Source organism: Varroa destructor, unplaced genomic scaffold (assembly GCF_002443255.2).
Source record: "Varroa destructor unplaced genomic scaffold, Vdes_3.0 BEIS01000001.1, whole genome shotgun sequence".
In the NCBI taxonomy this organism is placed as follows: Eukaryota; Metazoa; Arthropoda; class Arachnida; order Mesostigmata; family Varroidae; genus Varroa; species Varroa destructor.
In genome coordinates, this window is record NW_019211454.1 from 60960571 (window position 1) to 60978140 (window position 17570).

The 17570-nt window shown below is 38.8% G+C and overlaps 2 protein-coding genes across 15 annotated transcripts in view; both read left to right on the top strand.

Annotated features, from left to right (window-relative positions):
* Positions 1-497: 497 nt before the first annotated feature.
* Positions 498-2584, top strand: LOC111243408 (metaxin-2-like). The gene is made up of 4 exons (XM_022788929.2): positions 498-914; positions 1242-1457; positions 1767-1961; positions 2108-2584. The coding sequence occupies exons 1-4, from the start codon at positions 774-776 to the stop codon at positions 2345-2347; spliced, it is 792 nt and encodes a 263-aa protein (XP_022644664.1). The 5' UTR covers positions 498-773; the 3' UTR covers positions 2348-2584.
* A 154-nt stretch (positions 2585-2738) lies between these two features.
* The window catches only part of LOC111243407 (microtubule-associated serine/threonine-protein kinase 2-like), a 23193-nt gene continuing 8361 nt past the window's right edge, over positions 2739-17570 (top strand). The window contains exons 1-13 of one of the 14 annotated variants that reach the window (XR_002670463.2): positions 2739-3589; positions 3830-3965; positions 4172-4427; positions 4786-4884; positions 5890-6001; positions 6162-6286; positions 6884-7114; positions 7605-7816; positions 8180-8364; positions 8838-9019; positions 10362-10518; positions 11108-11611; positions 12449-16592. Coding sequence is in view for 10 of the 14 variants with exons in the window: in XM_022788925.2 (XP_022644660.1) it covers positions 3553-3589; positions 3830-3965; positions 4172-4427; positions 4786-4884; positions 5890-6001; positions 6162-6286; positions 6884-7114; positions 7605-7816; positions 8180-8364; positions 8838-9019; positions 10362-10518; positions 11108-11559 (2184 nt within the window). In the remaining 4 variants the exon portion in view is untranslated. Of the gene's footprint in view, positions 3590-3829; positions 3966-4171; positions 4428-4785; positions 4885-5889; positions 6002-6161; positions 6287-6883; positions 7115-7604; positions 7817-8179; positions 8365-8837; positions 9042-9213; positions 9845-10361; positions 10519-11107; positions 12273-12448; positions 16593-17570 lie in introns of those variants that run through there. The other 13 variants (XR_002670461.2, XR_002670462.2, XR_002670464.2 and 10 more) reach the window with 13 other exon arrangements.

Genomic DNA, 17570 nt, shown 5'->3' on the forward strand with positions numbered 1-17570 from the left:
TAAAGGGAGCCATTCTATGAACAACGAGAGGGAAAATAGACGTAAGATGTCGGTTCTTATTAGAACTGTATTTTCGACGTTATTACAAAACCTCAAAGCTATACACGGTAGAAATTTCTCTAAAGTTGGTCGAAAATGCTACATTTGTTTTTCTAGGAAATTTCGACAAAGAAACCTCTGCGCCATCAAAAGCGACTGTTTGATTTTGCTACAATCCCAATTAACCCTCGTTACGAAACTACAAATATTGACACTTCTATTAACTCTAGTTTGAAATAACGACAGTTTCAACCTCTGCATCAGATTGCGTTCAGTGCTAGAATTGCATCTGCTCCGAGCCGAGCACCTTCATATCGTTTGTTTAACCAATATAGAAAACAGGCCGGCTCAGAACCGTAACGTAACGGAGTACTTTGAAAAGCGCTCTTTGCTTGCCAGCCCTTTCTCCTCTAACCGTGTCCCACACAAGACCCAATTCGCTGTTGACGTATGCCACATTCTCGTGTTGTTTGAATTCTGTGATCGTAAATAGAAAGTCGAGCAGCGGCGAGACCTCAATGTTGGATTCGCGCCCCCGTCACTAAAATCTCTGGAAGGGGACAGAGCCGTTTTTGATGCTACTCTTTTCATGGAGGAAACAACTCAGATTCGACATTAAGCGTTAAATGGTGTCTGGTCGTACTGGAAACGGTTTTGCTAAAACAGCACAGTCAGCAGATCTCTCACTACAGTTTGAAAAAATAAGTTAGTTGTCTCAGTGAAACTCAAGAGAAATGCGTTCAACACTAGTTCAAGAGGCTTGGGCGATCGAGGTCGGATCAAGAGAGCCCTGGGCTGATAACGCGAAGATTTACCAGCCAATTGAGAAAAGCCAGGCACAATCCAATGAACGGGCACAATCACTCGCTGTTCAGGTGTGTAATAAGGATAAACGAAAATGCGTTTAAATAAAGGCGTTAAGTTAGTAAAAAAAAAATAATAATGAATTGGTTAAATAGACAAAATATTTCTAGCTTGACATGGGGCCGTTATAGATTCAAACAGCTGGATGTTACATTTTTTTTCATTTGTCTTCATTGTTATATATCTGGCTCAAATTACGAGCTCAGAAATGAAACCAGAATAAAAAAGTACAATTAAAGATTTATCAAGTTCAGTTATCTTTGAGTGAGAAAAAGTTTCGTCATGATGTTTGTAAGCCGGTAGATGTCTCATTTTGTATTTGGTAATGTCTGCTTCAGTGCTTCCTGCGTGTGTGCGGTTTAAGACACGACGTCATACAACGCGTTAACGCGGAATTCATTTCGCCAACGGGGACAACACCTGTACTTCAATGCGGCTCATTTGTTATCGCTGAACTTGAGTCCATCGTCGTTTTTGTCGCGTCTAAAGGCATTACTAAAACTAATGACCTTTCACAAGAGGAAAATGCTGATCTCAAGGCCTACTTCAGCTTGGTTGGTAATTGAGTACATAAACTCAATCTACTCTAAAGACGGTCGCTGACTGCGTAGAATACTTTTATGTATAATTATACATTGGCTAGCGTTCTTTGGATACAAAGTTCTACTCGCATACCTACTTTCATGAATTCATTTTTTGGTATTTTCAGATTATCCAAAATCTATGTTCGTTCAAAGACCATGACGCTACGACGGGCTTGTTTGTTTAATTGCTTATTTTCAAACAGGGTTCACTTGAGTCTAACAACGATCAATAAAAATAACACTAACATGAAAATTTCATTTTTTTTTTACGAAAAATAGGTTCAAACGGTTTTGTGCAGCGCAGAGTTGTACTTTTCTTGGATCTCAGCCACGGGATACAACGTGACGTACGATCGCTATGGAAGCGTTTATCCTTGGCCTCTTAACGGCGTCCTTCCGTGGAAGAAACGGCGAGCTATTAAAAAACTCCTTCAAGATTGGTCAGAGAAGAACGAAGTCGAAGTTATTGAAGAGGTAACTATTGTTTACACCAGCCAACAGGACTGGGACGTATGTCCCTAAAGACATTTTCATATAATTACATGATACCAAATCCGACTGAACTAACCGTTTGTTTTGACTACTTTGGTTGCACATTTTCATATCTTCGTTTGGCTTAGGTGGAATCATGCTTAACAGCACTTTCGGATCGTCTGTCCGATAAGATGTATTTCTTTGGCGTGCAACCGACAGAGCTCGATTGTCTTGTGTTCGGACACCTGTTCATCCTGCTTAATCCGGGTCCAGAGGCGGCTCCTGAGTTTCGGCAAATCGCCCCTTTAGTTAAAAAATTTTCCAATCTTGTCCAGTTTTGCGATAATATTGAGGCAAAGTATTTTCAAAAGCAATTACAAATGTAGGTAACAACTAAGAGTTAACTGTGCGAGCAGAATCGTCAAATGAATGTGTCGTCGTCATATTCGTGTGTTTCAACTCTATCTTGACAGTAGTCTGTCCATAAGGCTGAAGCCACGCTCTTGTAGTTATTGTGCACTACAGAACAGAAAGACAAAACGGTATGTGTCACGAATGCTTTATTATGCTATATATTAACATACTATTAGTTTTCAAATAAACTATTAAAAAAATTTTAGGTACACTGCGCTATCTTCGGTATAATCTTCCTCGTGAAGCTGCAGCCTTTCTAGGTTATTGAGCATCTATATCGTTTACTGTCCTTATACCCGTACTGTACGTATGTATGAGTACTATACGTAGACGTAGCTGAAAATATTCAGTTTCGTTTTTACAAGTCCGATCGCTTCCAGGCTAGAATAGTTAAATCTATCTGATATATATTTATAATTTTATATTTAGTGCAATTATTATAAGCGATTTCATATAACAATAGCTCTATTCAACATAAAGCTTGACTAGTTATGTCGAAAAGCGTGTATGGACAGTATTTCAAAAGATTAGAAAGCACTACGTGTAAGCGTAGAAGATTCGGCATGCATCTGTAAGCAGATAACATAGCTATTATATTTCTATCTTATTGCCGGAAAGTACGCCATCCTAAGCGGGTACACATAATTGAAAGTACTGGTTATAATTTTTCTTGAGGATTTCTTGAAATAATAGTTTCACGGTGGTTCACATCGAACTAAGATTCGGTACGTCATCTAGTTACGTACGTCAAGGTAGGTAGCGTTTAGTATTCGCCTCAGTCCTTGATGATATCATGCGTTTTGTCCGAATTTACTATCATTTGCCCGAATTAGTTATATTAATAATATTCTTGCAACAAAAATTCTCATTATAAAACTCACGGACACGCGTAGCTAAGAGAAAAAATCTAGGGCCTTACATGACTGTGCATACTTTTAATAAGTTTGTACGAACATGACAGCTGGTTCAAAATAATGATGCAGCATGGCAAACCCATCGCCTTGCATACAGCTTGGGCTCTGGCACAAGTTTAAGTTGATGAGACTATAGGATAGGCTAGATTTACAAGCCATCAAAAGCGCATCGTTCATATCAGAGTAAAGCTGAATTGTTCACGAAGCAAAACAGAGCTCATTGACTAAGGGAAACGAAGCCGTGGGATTCGAGACCCCTGGATATGGCTGTGGCCATTCGAACCCAAGATGAAGATGAGGGCAAGTAATATTGAACTTGTTTCCTATGATAAAAGAAATCTGTGTAAATTAGGGCTAACTAACAAACTATGTCCTTAACGATATCACTACCTGTATATTCAAGTTCTGGTCCGGTACAAGGTCATTTCAGCCAAGTTCAATTACTGCTGTGAAAGATTCGAGTAGCTCTAGTTCTATTAAATAGTTGGTCGAATAGCCATGCATGCTAAAATAAGTATTGCTTTCTGGCTATACGAACAGAGTATCTATCTGCAGAACATTACGCGGATTATCCATCGGTGTCGTTGACCGAGGCTGTTACCGAAAAGGAGCGTCAGCGTAGAAAAGCCATTCGTAAACATAAACTTTTGGCGGTAATCGACTCACTCGAGCCAAAGTTTGTAGAAAAAAAGTTTTAAACATTTAGATTTTGAAAGATATATTCAAGGATTGATAAGTCTTTATTTTAGCATAATCTTCCAACTAAGCAAGACGGATGAATATAGGAAATAGCTGTTCTTTTTTGAACTAAATTTCTGAAGATCAGTATACTTTATCACCAAAGGGCATAATTCCGTGTTAAATCTGTCCATCTCTTTGTAGCATTGCAAAATGTTGTTCAGCCCTGTTGCGTTGTTTGATGCAGAAGCTGGCTGACAGGAATGATGAGACAGATCCACAGTCGGCCCTGATTCCCCGGGAACGCTTTGGATTACAGCAGTTTTATCAGACGGCCTACCTTCTGGAGCGAAAGCTTCGCCGAAAATGCCTGACCTATCTGCACGTTCGAGAGTATCTTCACAATCTCGCCTACCTCTATGACCAGTTCATTGAACGCTTCGGACTTGACTATTCGAACGTATGTGCAGAGTGAACTTTACTACTCCAATTCTGCAGAATTTGTCATAACGGTATTTTTACAGTGGCTTCTGGCGTTGCAGTTCATTGCGTCCCACTTGAGTATATTGAAATGCGAAGATAAGTTCTTGTTAAACAATAAGAGGTCCCGTGTTAGCGTACTCATACCGTTTTGTGTGTTTTTCTACTATCAGTCAGTGCATAGTCATGTGCAACCTGTTCGAATACGAAGTAAAAAATTACCTAAATAAAGCAAGCTTGCTTAATATATACGTTTACTTTCTGCACAAACAAAATTTACTTTTTTCGCTTCTGTTCGGCTGTGGCTTTGCTGTAAACCATATCTATTTGGGAAGCAGCTAATCTCCAGTAATCTTCGATCAATAATACTCACTCTTGAACAGCTGACAACTCATCTCGAAAGATGTTCAGGAGTCACTCCGACAGATTGGATTGAGGTATGCTTTTAAGTTGCTGATCAGATACTTTTGAATTTATTGATTTCTCATATAACATATCAGTCACTGCGATACCGTGAATGGGTGGCAGTATTTGAATTTAATACATTTACAACGCAAATGGCGATTGTTTCTCTGCTTTTCCATTTGCTGATGAAGAGATCTTTTCTTGTTCTACGGTATCGTTATAGTTATCCAGGTCACACAAGTTTACCTTGAGTTTGGATATCTCCGCTTGTAGAAACAGAATTTTTTACACTTCTTACTCATCTGGCATCAGAGTAAAAAAGCGCCTCCGAAACAATTCTGGATAAACACGGCATATCTTCATTATATTCGAAATTTTCTGGTTTGCTTCAGTAGTTTTTTGATGTCGTTTAGAAGTTACATGTTGTAAGTTCAATTTTTTCACCCTATAAGTGATTTTGTCGACATCGAAATTCATTGTATGTAAAATTATGTGATTACATAATAAGGTGATAAGAAAATTGCAATAACAACAAGAAAATATCTAACGGTATACAACGCTTGATGATCACCGAACCTCAGAAAAACACCGCAACAAATTTAATGTTGCAGCAACCATTATTTTATAGAAGAAATGATTGTATGGTTATACCATAACAAAAACGATAATCTCTATTAAGTAACATATTTGCCTATTAATCTTACGAACGTGGTAATCTTATGGGATTATAATATAAATTATAAATAAATAAATAAATAATAAATACATAAAATTAAATTAAATTAAAAAAAAGATAAATTCAAATCCGGGCACGCACGGTTCGTTTCGTGCTGAGAGCCAGCCGCCCGTCCGTCTGATGGAATGTCTAACGTATGTACCCTTAAATGTAAGACCAGAAACGCAAAGTTCCGATGACTTCATTGTTGTATTTTTCCTTGTGGATATTTTGCATGGTCATGTACCGGTATATTACCTGCGATGCTTTAGTAGTTTCCTAACGCTTCTGTAACACATACACTTCTGTAACACGTATATAGGTGATGCAATCATTTCTTACCGGGACAGCCAATGTCATTGAGCTTGATCGAACCTCAGCAGACACGACACCTGCGCCTAGCGTGCGAATGTTCACGCCAGTGGAAATAACAGGCACGTATTCCGTGTGCTGAACTTGTGGTTACCGTAAATAATCGTTGTGTTTGCAACGCATCGAGCTCGAATTTGCATCCTGTTTTTGGTCACTTTAATATTGCTATTCATACTATATTTAGCTAGCCCAATACTGACGTCTATCTTTTTTCGCATTTAGAGGCAGGGGTTTTTGGCGCATCGTACGCAGCATTGCTTGGCGCTGGGCACGGGGACGTGCCGGTTACTTTTAAGATAGTCAACATGTTTACCGTACGATACAATCATTCACTCATCAACGCAACGGTATGTTGCAGTTAAAAAGATGCCTAAACCTTTGATGGTATAAGCACGCGTAATAACTTTGATAATATGAAGACTGTTTAGGAGTACGTAGCTAAGTAGGATGAAGAAAAATAATGTTGTTAACTTGCCAAGATTTCTATTGCTCAATTTTTCGACTTTTAGCAGCAGAGGAAATAAGCTAAAATTATCATTGTCGATGGCAGGCTTTATGGGGAATTTGGTGCGATGATTAGTGCACTGACGCAATTATTATTACGTTCATTACATCTATTAGCTAATATATCATTTGGATGCGGTACGTCGTGCGACCGTGTAAGATGCGATTCGCGTTGATGAAAGACACGTTGCATTCATTTAAAGTAGTATTAACAACCATCTATAGAATGTCTTGAATAGCGTATCCATGCCAAACCCTTCTAGTTCGACAGTTTTTCTTAGTCGTACATCGAGAAATTGAACTGTCAACTTGATCATTTGAAAACTCCCATTTCATTCAATTATGTTTAAACCTTATTGCGGGGCACCGCACGGAAAATTCGTAGGTTGAATGGAGCAACAAGCCATGATTAAGGGCGTATTTCTTTTTGGTTGCTGCAGATGTTCGCCGAAATTGTCAGTTCGCCGTGGGTTTGCATTCAGTACTGTTCATTCGCTGCGCTTGAGGCATACGTTTCTGTTAGTGAACCTTTTGCTGGGATATCACTGTTTCGTCTAGTAAAGACTCGGGGTTGCATCGAGTCGCCAAATAATCTGAAAATAATATTGGCGCAGCTTGCGGTTGCAGTACAGCATATTCATTACCAAGGGTTCATACATCGATGTATTAAGGTAAATATGATACATTCTTCGCTTAGCAATGATTTGACATTCTTTCGACTTTCACTCAAGAATCGTGCGTAAGATACCCCGTTTATCATTTTTGATGTACGTAGTTTTTGGCTAAAGCAGCAATTCCTGTGTCCTACTTGATATATTGTCTTAAAACAGAACACTAAAACGGCAATGCACGTCGATGCGATAGCTGTCGCTGCGCTTAATTAAGCCTAAAATTCTCTATTGGACAAACAAGGCACTAGAAATAGCTTCATTCGTTAGGAGATGTTAAGTAATTGAACTCTAGCTCAAATGCGTAATGAATATTGCAAAATAACATGTCGTTATCAGTTTAATTTGAACAATCATTTGACGTACGAGCCCGTTGTTGGGTTTCTTCATGTTTCAGATGAAGAAATTGCAACACCTAAGTTTCCGAAACGAAGAGTCTTTAATGTTTGATTTGCACGTTTACTGGTGCTTAATAGTGAGCTTTTCTTTTTAGCCGTCGTGTGCGCAAGTGAATTCCCGAGGCCTCGTTAAAGTGTGCGACTTTAGCAAATCCAGGGTCTGTTTAGGTCGGTTCTCGTCAAACAAATTTCGTAGCTATGATAGAGGTACGGTGGCCGAATTCTCTGACAAATCCCGAGTCGGCAGTCTGAATTATATGGCACCGGAAATGCTTCAACGTAAAGCCTACGGCAGAGCAGCAGATTGGTGAGCAGTCTTTTCCGTGTCGTTTATTTTTTTGAATTGGTTTTCTATTATTAGTAGACCAGTGCCCGTGTGAAGCTTCGCAGAGCATCATTCTTCTGCTCGTGCAATGCAGGAGGTCTTTCAAAAATATTATTGCACACATTAGGTGTCCGGGTTGCAAGGGTTGTAAAATCTAAACACTTAAACGCGAAAACAATTTTTTTTTATGTTTAGTTCGAAATATTGTTTACTTCAACGGTAACCACCATGAAGCTCGTGTGAAACTATTACATGGGACGTTTTATTCAATTCCTGTTGAATGATTCAACTTCCTTCATGCATATGTACAGATTATGTGAATGAGGAAAAGTGTCATTTCAACAGGTGGTCCTTTGGAGTGACGGCATTTTCGCTTGCGACAGGCAGGATTCCTTTTAAAGGAAACACATATGCTGAGCAAAAAAAAGCAATTTCGATTGCAAATTACGACTGGCCAAGAGAAACGTGTCCCGGTGTCACCTCTAAACTTCGTTCGCTTGTTAAAAAATGTCTCGTTACCCGACCTCAACGTTAGTTCGTCCATCTATTAATTTAAATATAAATTCATTAGTGGGATTAACAACGATAACTTGAACACAGGACTTGTTCACAGGAACATGCGTAAGCCTAAGAAACCTTCGAGTGTGTTGATGTTTCATAGGTTTGTTAGAGGAACCCCAAACAGGTCAGTCAAGGCGCACCCGGTTAGGCCCTTATTGTCCTTAATGCTGTGCCTGATAAGAGGTGTTTTTAGGGACTTGTTCACATTGGACAATATTTAAAGAGCCTGTAAATGTATTAATGATATTGCTTAATATCTCTTATTTGAATTAGTTTTAATTTTTGCATAGATATTAAGTGATAATAATGCTTGTAATTTTCTTTCTTAGCGTGCAAATCGACTTGCGATCTTGTAGAAAGAGCTCCTATTTAATGGTCAATTTTCATGCAAGTTTGTTTGACAAAACAGATTGACAAGTAATTGAACTTATCCCATTTGCAGAGCGGTTATGTTCAGCGTCATATCGAGACCTGTGGCGCCACACTTATTTTTCAGGTCTCGACATCGATCATTTGCAGTTCAGTGAACAACTAGCTGACATGCCTGTTATCGACGAGATAAGAGCTACCTCTAGAATGACGATGGAAAATAGCCAAGCGTCTATTTCGTTTGAAGAACTCATTGTAAATGCGGCGCGTTTATTATGTAAATTACGCATATCGTACAACATTATATTAATTTTATTAAGTCATATATGGAATAGAGCGCAGTGACATTAATGTTCTGTCTACACACACTGAATGGGACCATCACAGCATCGAGCTACTTGATTGTAATTAATCAAAAAAGAATTATGTAACACAATTGACTGAAACAGGGGATGAGCGAAGCCAAAGTGATTATGCATCTTTACGAATTCTTCCAACGTAGGATGTGACGTAAAAGCTCAGAACTCATTTTTAAAAAAGTTAGTAATTTTTAGAAAAATTCAGAAAGAAAATGTTTTTTCCTTTTTTGGGTAAATCGCAAGACTTAGGAAGTAAAACTTGACAGATTCAAAAAAAAGACAAAAGCGAGAGACCGAAGCGATATAGAAAAGTGCTTTTAATTATATAATAGTCATTTTATCCAAGCTTTCATAAGAGAAGCAAGTCTTTCAGTAAAGTTGTGGTCCAATTTTTGTGGAGGTATGTAAATCATAATAATCAATCGATTAAAATGTTTACTTTGTGGAAAAATTGGTACGTAGATATACACAGAAAGAATTAAAAAATGATAGGGGAATTGTACGGGAACGATATGATATGTACATCATATCGTTCCATAGAGATATTTTCCCTTGTAGTTTTACCTACTCACTTGTCAAAGAGGTTCTTGAAATTTTATGACCACTACATATAACATCATAATCTATTTTCTTCGTGAATCTATGCAACCTAAAAAATGATCGAATAATTCCAAGTTCTAACCAATTCTCGGATCGAATAATAGTACTCGATTGTAGTCAGCTTGCTTTGTTTTTTGTTGTCCGTACTTTATTGATGAGTTTGATCACGCTGAGCGGAACTCACGTTTACTATTTTACACGTGTACTCACGTGTAAAATAGTAAACGTAGGTCCCTTTATCAGAAAACTTTTCCGCTTTTTATTCAGTAAAAAGAATCGATAAAAGTGTTGAATGACACTTGGTACTAGTTGGTAAAATCGCCGGCAATAGTCGTTCCTTTCTAAGGCTTCTTTTCGACGAATTTTGAGCGTGTAGTTAAGCAATGATGACCCCGTTATAAACTCCTAGTTAAAAAGCAAATACCTTTTCCATACACACAGATAGCGCATCGTACGCAGTATACTCCGACCTTGACAACTGGTTTAACTTGAAATCAGTAGCTTTAAAATTTGATACGAGTATATACGTAATACAATGTTTATGACTGCAAACGTAATATTCCGATAGTGATAAAATGAGGATAACATTTCGATTTACCGTTCTGTTAATTTATAACATTTTGTTAATTATTTCTTAGGACAACGAAGAACCTAACCCTTTGTTTACTTTCACATCGCCGGGCTTTGTTCGGGCGATACGCAAACTCTCCGCTAACGAAAAAATTTCTCCAGAAATTATCCGAGACCCTGTTATGTTCTTCAGTTTGGATGAAACCTGTCAATACCGATTCCACGGTAAGAGAGATGAAAGTGTCAAGCCGTGTCAACCACTCTTTTTGTAGCAGTTATTTTCTAAAAACCGCAGTGCCATGATCAATTACTCACGGGCAGTCATCAGTATTGGCTAGTATGACACGCATATGTACATATGTGATATTAAAGTTGTTTTCAGCCTGCTCATACATTATACATTATACAGTTTTTTGGCAGTTTGGATTTCTGTTCTATCCTTATTGTTCCCATTTAGAAATTGAGCGAATTCGAATGTCTGAAAACGTAAGCTAGCCCAAAAAACAGGTTTCTTAGCTGGCCTTCGATTTAAAGATGCTTGCTTAGTTATTTGTGTCAGTGAGCCAGTGCTGCCCAATCAATAAATTTTAAATCTTACCCTTCAAATTCAGAACTGAACCTTGAGGAGCTTAAAATTGACAAAGTTAAACAAAAAACTGAGCATTTCTAAGCAATCTTGTGTATTATTTCAAAATGATTCAGCTTAGTTTAAAAGGTTTGTGCTGTATAACCATTGCCAATATCTAAAGCAGTGCACTATGTAGTACTATATACAGCTACGAAGTATTGATGTGAAGTATTTTCTTTTTTGAAGATAAGGCTATCCGAAGGGCTAGTAACAGCTCGAAGCATCTGCAACAGCAACCACGCAGTGAGGAGAGCTCAAGCACCACAAGCTCATCATCTTTTCAACGACTTGTTGGCTCAGAGGAACTACCATATAATAGTGACATTAAAGGCCATAGAACGCGTCCTCTCTCTAAAAAGACTACTTCCGGGAAAGCTACGATAACGGCCATTAAAAGTTTAGGGCCTTCTGTACGAGCAGTATCTGCTGGAAGGTCGTTTCTCGAACTAGTGCGAAAAATGGAAAGTGGAATGACCTCAGGAAGCTCAAGTGCGCCGAAACGTTATTCTCTTTCGAATCCAGTATCAGACAAAAATACCAGTACCGCTCTTGTATCGAACATTATTAGGGCAAACGATAAAAGACATCGAAGAGGACCTAAACAAAAGGAAGCGCATGCTTTCACAGACAGATGCTGAGAACCTTTACGGTGCGTCTTGAAAAACCGGTAGCTGCCGTCCTAGTGCAAAGGTAAGGCTCTTATTTTGAAATCTTGTAGCTAACCTGTAAAACGACCTAATAAGCAGTGAGACCGGATCAGATTGATGCAACTACTTAATGAGCCCATCCCATCAGGTCTACCCGATGTGTCATAGATGTAAGGCTACAGTCGGTTACGATTTGCGGAGTGCTAGGAGTAACAAGTATTAGGATTCGCGACTGACAATGGCATTATTTAACTATGTTCACTGACCCACCTTGACCATGACGAGACAGGCAGGACGACGATGGATTTAGGATGAACCGTTCACGATGGCCGGTAGTATGATTTATAGTAGGCTTTCGTGACATGATATGTGGTTTGTCTTAAACGCATCAAGATACCCGCAAGCAAAGTGCCCACGACAAGGCTAGACTAAATACAACCAAGAGAGATAGAGCACGGGTTGCCATCATCGGCACAACCACAAGCCTATTCGCTAAAGGAAACTGCGCTGTACAAGAGCTGACGCCAAAAGCATTTTTGTCTAATAAAGATCAACTGAATATGCGGAAGGCAACGATGCTGCAGCTAGGTGGGAAGAATAAGAGCTGATTTTACGTATGAGCCTAAGTAGGGCCACCTGAGAGGTGCTACAGTAGCGTCCGTGCCCTATCATTGATACGAATAAAAAGCCTGTAATCATAAGAACTCGTCGGTGTTGTGCAATAATCTAAACAATACAACTAACACGAAGAGGAAGTACCAATAGCTAGAATCAAATACGCCATTGAAATATATCGTATTTTTAGCTTGGTATCCTTTTCTGTCACTCACTCACTCACACAGATATCTGAAGCTTGTTTTTTCTTTTCTGTTTTACGCAGCCCGTGAAGATAACTCACTAGGTCTGCGCTAACTGCGAGACTTAATCAAACGGTGAACGTAGTCGCTGTTTTCATATGCAACCAATAGAGAGCAGTGCCTTATCTTTCTTCAAATATAGAATATACGCATGAAAGTATGCTACAGTCGCTGAGATAAATGCTTTTCATTAAAGAAAATCGATTGCAAAGCTCCACTACTTCCAATAATGACTTGACTATTCGGAAGACACTGTATTTGCTTTTCTTATTATGGCGCCAGTGCAATTTTGAATTTAATAGATGACATATCATATCCAGGGATTATTCGATAGCTAAAGGTAAACGAATTGTGCTAGACGGCGCTAGCCTGAGGATGCGGTCGAATTATGGAAAATCAGGTTCCCTCATTTAAGAGATCCACGGTTCAACTGGCTCCGCCAAAAATCATCTAGAATGGTATCTCTTTACCAAGATGTTTATGTTATCGATTTTAAACATGGCCCACTTTCTATTCAAGGGCCAATTCAGAAAGCGCTGGTTGTGCAATTTCGTCAAGCTAATCACAGTCGAAATTAGGTCAGCCTAACTGATAGTGAAAAACAGTTACCTCCACCTTGTGAAATTGAAGCTGGCAGCATTTCCTCAAAACATGAGTGCACAAAGAAAAAAAATGAACAAGATTAATGACAAATAATTTTCGTAATAATATATCTTTATTGTATACATATACTGTTATATAATAATAATAATATAATTATAATATTCATCCTAGCCGTGTATATATACTTTTTTATTTTATTTTTTCTCCTTCTCTCTTTCCATTAAATCCGTCAAGAGGGGTTTAGTAGTTTTTTTCAGCATTTTTTTCAAACAAAATTTTTCAGAATGTTAACGCTTCGGTTGTCAGTTGATCCAACACAGTTTCTATATTCTTCCGTCTACACAGACTCATTTTTATACATGGTTTTCCGTTTTCCGAGGGATTACGGGAGTGGTATACACTGACCGGATGGCTCTTAGTCCAAGACAGTCCTTTTACAGCATACTTATGTGTTCACTTCACTCTCCATCATTTCACAAGAATGCCAAATAAACTAGAGGATCAATCTTCATCGTGGATTGCGCTTCTTTCTATTATTAATATTTATCATCTGTTATCATATATTATATATTTTTTTATATATAATTACCGTCGCTATTTAGCGCATAGCCAAATGGTATATACAATACATGACGAGTGCCAGGACAGACTGGTTGATACACCATTCAACAAATAGGCCCATCGACAGAGATAACAGGGGGAACAGGACCTTTGAAGGCCTGGGGAACAAAGGCCAAATTAAAGTGAACAGAAGATGGTGGCCTGCTTACTTTAACTGGTTGGGTTCGAATTAAGGGAAGCTAATGTGGTAAATAGGTATGGCGCATTCGCGTCAAGGTTCACAGGGCATGCTGCCTGCGTTCGCTTATGATTCGCGACATTCTTTCGTGTTACATAGAAACATCATCGAGTGCATCGAGTAGGTTATAGACAATTGCATGCCATATTTTGAGCACGCTTTAAATAAGATAGAATATTAGGAGATGACAATATTTATTGTCTTTTCATGATCTCAGTAAACAGCGAATATCAGTACTCAGTAGCTGTTGTTGTCAGCTTTGCGCACAACAGCAAAGTATCAATACATACAGCCATGATAAAATGAAGAAACGTTGGCCAACCGTTACCACCTGAAGCTTCGAAAGCTTTTCAGACCAACGAGCATGCCTCGATGTTTTCTAATCATATGAACCCATTTCGTAACTATTAGACCTGGTAATTGTATTTCCATGGTGAGTCACTCTGCTCGTATTGTAAGAAAACTCGAGTCGCCATATTTTCAATAGCAATTTTACAGAAGCATGAATCAGTAAGACCCGTTGAGCTGGCTTTCACGTTTGACGGCTTTGAGGTGCCACAACGTTTTCTGGAAGCACTTGTTTATGGTGCCGGCCAGAAACGTGGCACGCTGATGGTGTTGGGGCCACGTTTCGCGTTCTCGCACTCCCCCTCAGTCGCTCGTTATGCTCCCCCATTCCCTTTCGCGCGCTCAATTCACGTGTACCTACCTATATTCCTGTGTGAAGCCTCGCTCCTCTTTATTCATCTTCTTTTGCTTTCAGTCATTCTTTCACATGAATACATACACACACAGCATGAATAAATTATAATGAATCAATTTAAACTATTTTGAAAAAGCCTAACAACATAATGACCGCTGTGGCTCACTTGGCCCAGCCAATCCTCACTTAAGATTGTCCTATCTAAGTATAGTCCTTTAAGCGCAACTTCACGTGACCGTTTCCTTCATAACTTCAGTTTCTTGTTTCTTTCACAGCATTGTATAGTCCAGTGTTTGTGCCGATAATCGTGTCGATTCAATTAATGAGAGAGAACGGAGAAAATTAATAACTAATTATTAGAATTATTTTTTTTTTACTATTTTTCATCAGCTTTTTACAAGTCTGGTTGGTGCGCTTCAGGAGAACGACGGCACAACGCCATCTGTAATGAGAAACTGTACGTCCAACCAAGTATTCTGTCTTCTGGCGTCTTTTTTTATACGCATTTCATACGCTTAAGAGCGATGTCTGTACTCCATCATTCAATTATAGCTATTAGCAATATTTTCTTGTCAATATGATAATTATTCTACTTATTACTGCCTTCCTTATTATTTTTATCATACCACCATTAAAATTGTTATTTTATTATTACTATTATGACTTTTACATTTTCTTTATTTATTAGCACTAATGATAATAGTAACTAAATCAAACAAAGTAGATATCTCACTTTTTTCGATTTCGATCATTCGCTTCTTTCGTATCGCTGGTCGTTTCTGACGCAGATAATCAAGCTGACTGATCATACGATTTCCTTTACTGCGGCTCTCCATGTTTCTTGCGAAATCAACAGAGCTCTGCAGGCCGTAATCGGGATGACTATACAGTCACACGGTCATGTACAGTACTTTTTATGACCATCATTCTGTCATTATCGTCACCAACATAATAACTGAGATTATTTGATGACTGGAAAAAAGGCCGCAATAAGAACCTTACTACTGCTACTACTAACTGATAAGTATTCTGTAATTACATGTTTTTTTCCATTCCTACACCCTTTCATGTCTTCAATAAATGTTGTTGAGGGAGAACGTCGATTGTGAGACGATGGATTTGCCATTGTCTGATCTTGCTTGTGCACACGGCCAGGAGACGCCCGTCGCCTGTGCGTAACATATGTTGCTCTACGGTCGCACATATGAGCTATGTATTTCGCTTGTTACTGTCTGCTCGGACATGTTTTAGCTGCTGTTGTTGTGTGGTACACACATTTGTTGTCAACTGTATACAGTGAAATTTCCGCGTTTGTATACATTTAATATTATTCGACTGATCTCATTTCTTAGATTTCCGCTCAATTTTTTCCATCTCTGAGGACGTGCTCTAGTGCTAACGGGCTGCTTTATACTTCATCATTTAAATGGTATAACTATACGACATGAGACAAAGAGGGCTAGGAAAGAAGATGCATTCATAAATCGGACTGATATCAAATCGAATGAAATCGGACGGATCGAAATGAGTATGATCGTTGTTCCACTGGACGCCGAGCCAATCATCTAGGAAACCACACTGGATACTTCATTTCATTAAAGGCGTAAAAATATTGGGCTCCAAAAGACAAGCGAAATAGTACCGAATAATAAACGATTATGGCTTCCTGACGCAAAGCAGTAGAAGCGGTGATAAAAGGTGGTTCGTAAATTTAATGAGCCAGAGAAAGATCAGAGACAGGTTTCTGGTTGAACAAAGCAGCCGGCGGATGACAAGATAGGGATCACATACGGTGCATAAGCCGCATTGAATTCTCCACAGGGGATTGGTAATAGAGATGGATATCGGGGCATGTGTGCAGGGACGTGACGTCAACGATCAGAGCTATTGCGTGGTTGAATGCGCGGGCAAAAAGTCAAGCGGTTCGATCACCATAAACCAACTACTTCCCTCTTTTGGGTGGATTGAGAATTCAATGTGTTTTGGTCTTTTCATTATGTCCTTTTTCTACGGCTCTGTATAGCAATTCCTGTCGCCTGCACTTCTGTCGTAACTCTGTCGTCTTTGTCCCCCTTTCACTCAGATAGCCTCTTAATTCCCGCACTTCGTATATATTTATTGATTATATCGTAGGGCGGCTAGGACACGGAGCATAGTGATATGAATAATAATAATAATTATAATCATATCAAATAATGATGTTCACTAGGAGACAGGAATCGACATCGAAATTATGATTGAATTCATTGGCATGCACATTAGCTTGTCGCTTGCGTACACTGTCTTCATTTGCTTGCTTTTCTGCTTATTAAATCGTTGGTAGACTTCACTAATCCATTGCCCCGTATTCAGTTAAGTTTAATGTTTAGTCTTTTTTCACTATTATTACCTTGAAAGAAAAAGCAGTCGAAACTTCCGATCATCGACAGGTTGTCGCTTACAGTAATGACAACTGCAAAAGCTGCGCCCAATTCTCCCTCTTTTCATTTTGAATAAGGTATTCAAAAATGACAGAACGCCTTTCGTAGATCAAAAGTCGTCACATTCGCGTGAAAGGTGGCCTTGCATTCTACTCGACAATGCTTTGAAGTTTCTCTAGACATCCAAGCCCATTAAGAAGCTCTGGCGGCTCGTCGATTCCACGAGATTCCACTAAACAATTTCCCTGTGTCCTTTTTCAGAATGACGTTACTGCATCTGTCAATAAAAAGGCCTTCCAAACCAATATATCTCGGTCTTCGACCCTTTGAAAACTCAGTTTTACACAGCTCCGCAATCCACTATCCACCGAACATTTTAAGTGAGCAGTACACGCCGATGTCAGCGTGACACCACATCATTTACACTCTCGTCTACTGCATAAACGCCAATGTCACGAACATTTTGCTCCATGTCGTATAATAATGGCTTTTCATCTATTTTACATTATGATGAATAAAATGTATAATAATAATAATATAGAATGCATATATTTATACTTGTATATTTCCTAATCTGTGTCATGACGATCGTCAATATTATATTTTAATTAGTATGTATA

Bases quoted from the DNA above. Each gene is read 5' to 3' on its own strand.
- LOC111243408 (XM_022788929.2), top strand. From the start codon at position 774: ATGCGTTCAACACTAGTTCAAGAGGCTTGGGCGATCGAGGTCGGATCA. The intron at 1,458-1,766 runs GTTGGTAATTGA...TACGAAAAATAG, and splicing joins TCAAGGCCTACTTCAGCTTG to GTTCAAACGGTTTTGTGCAG. The intron at 1,962-2,107 runs GTAACTATTGTT...CGTTTGGCTTAG, and splicing joins AAGTCGAAGTTATTGAAGAG to GTGGAATCATGCTTAACAGC.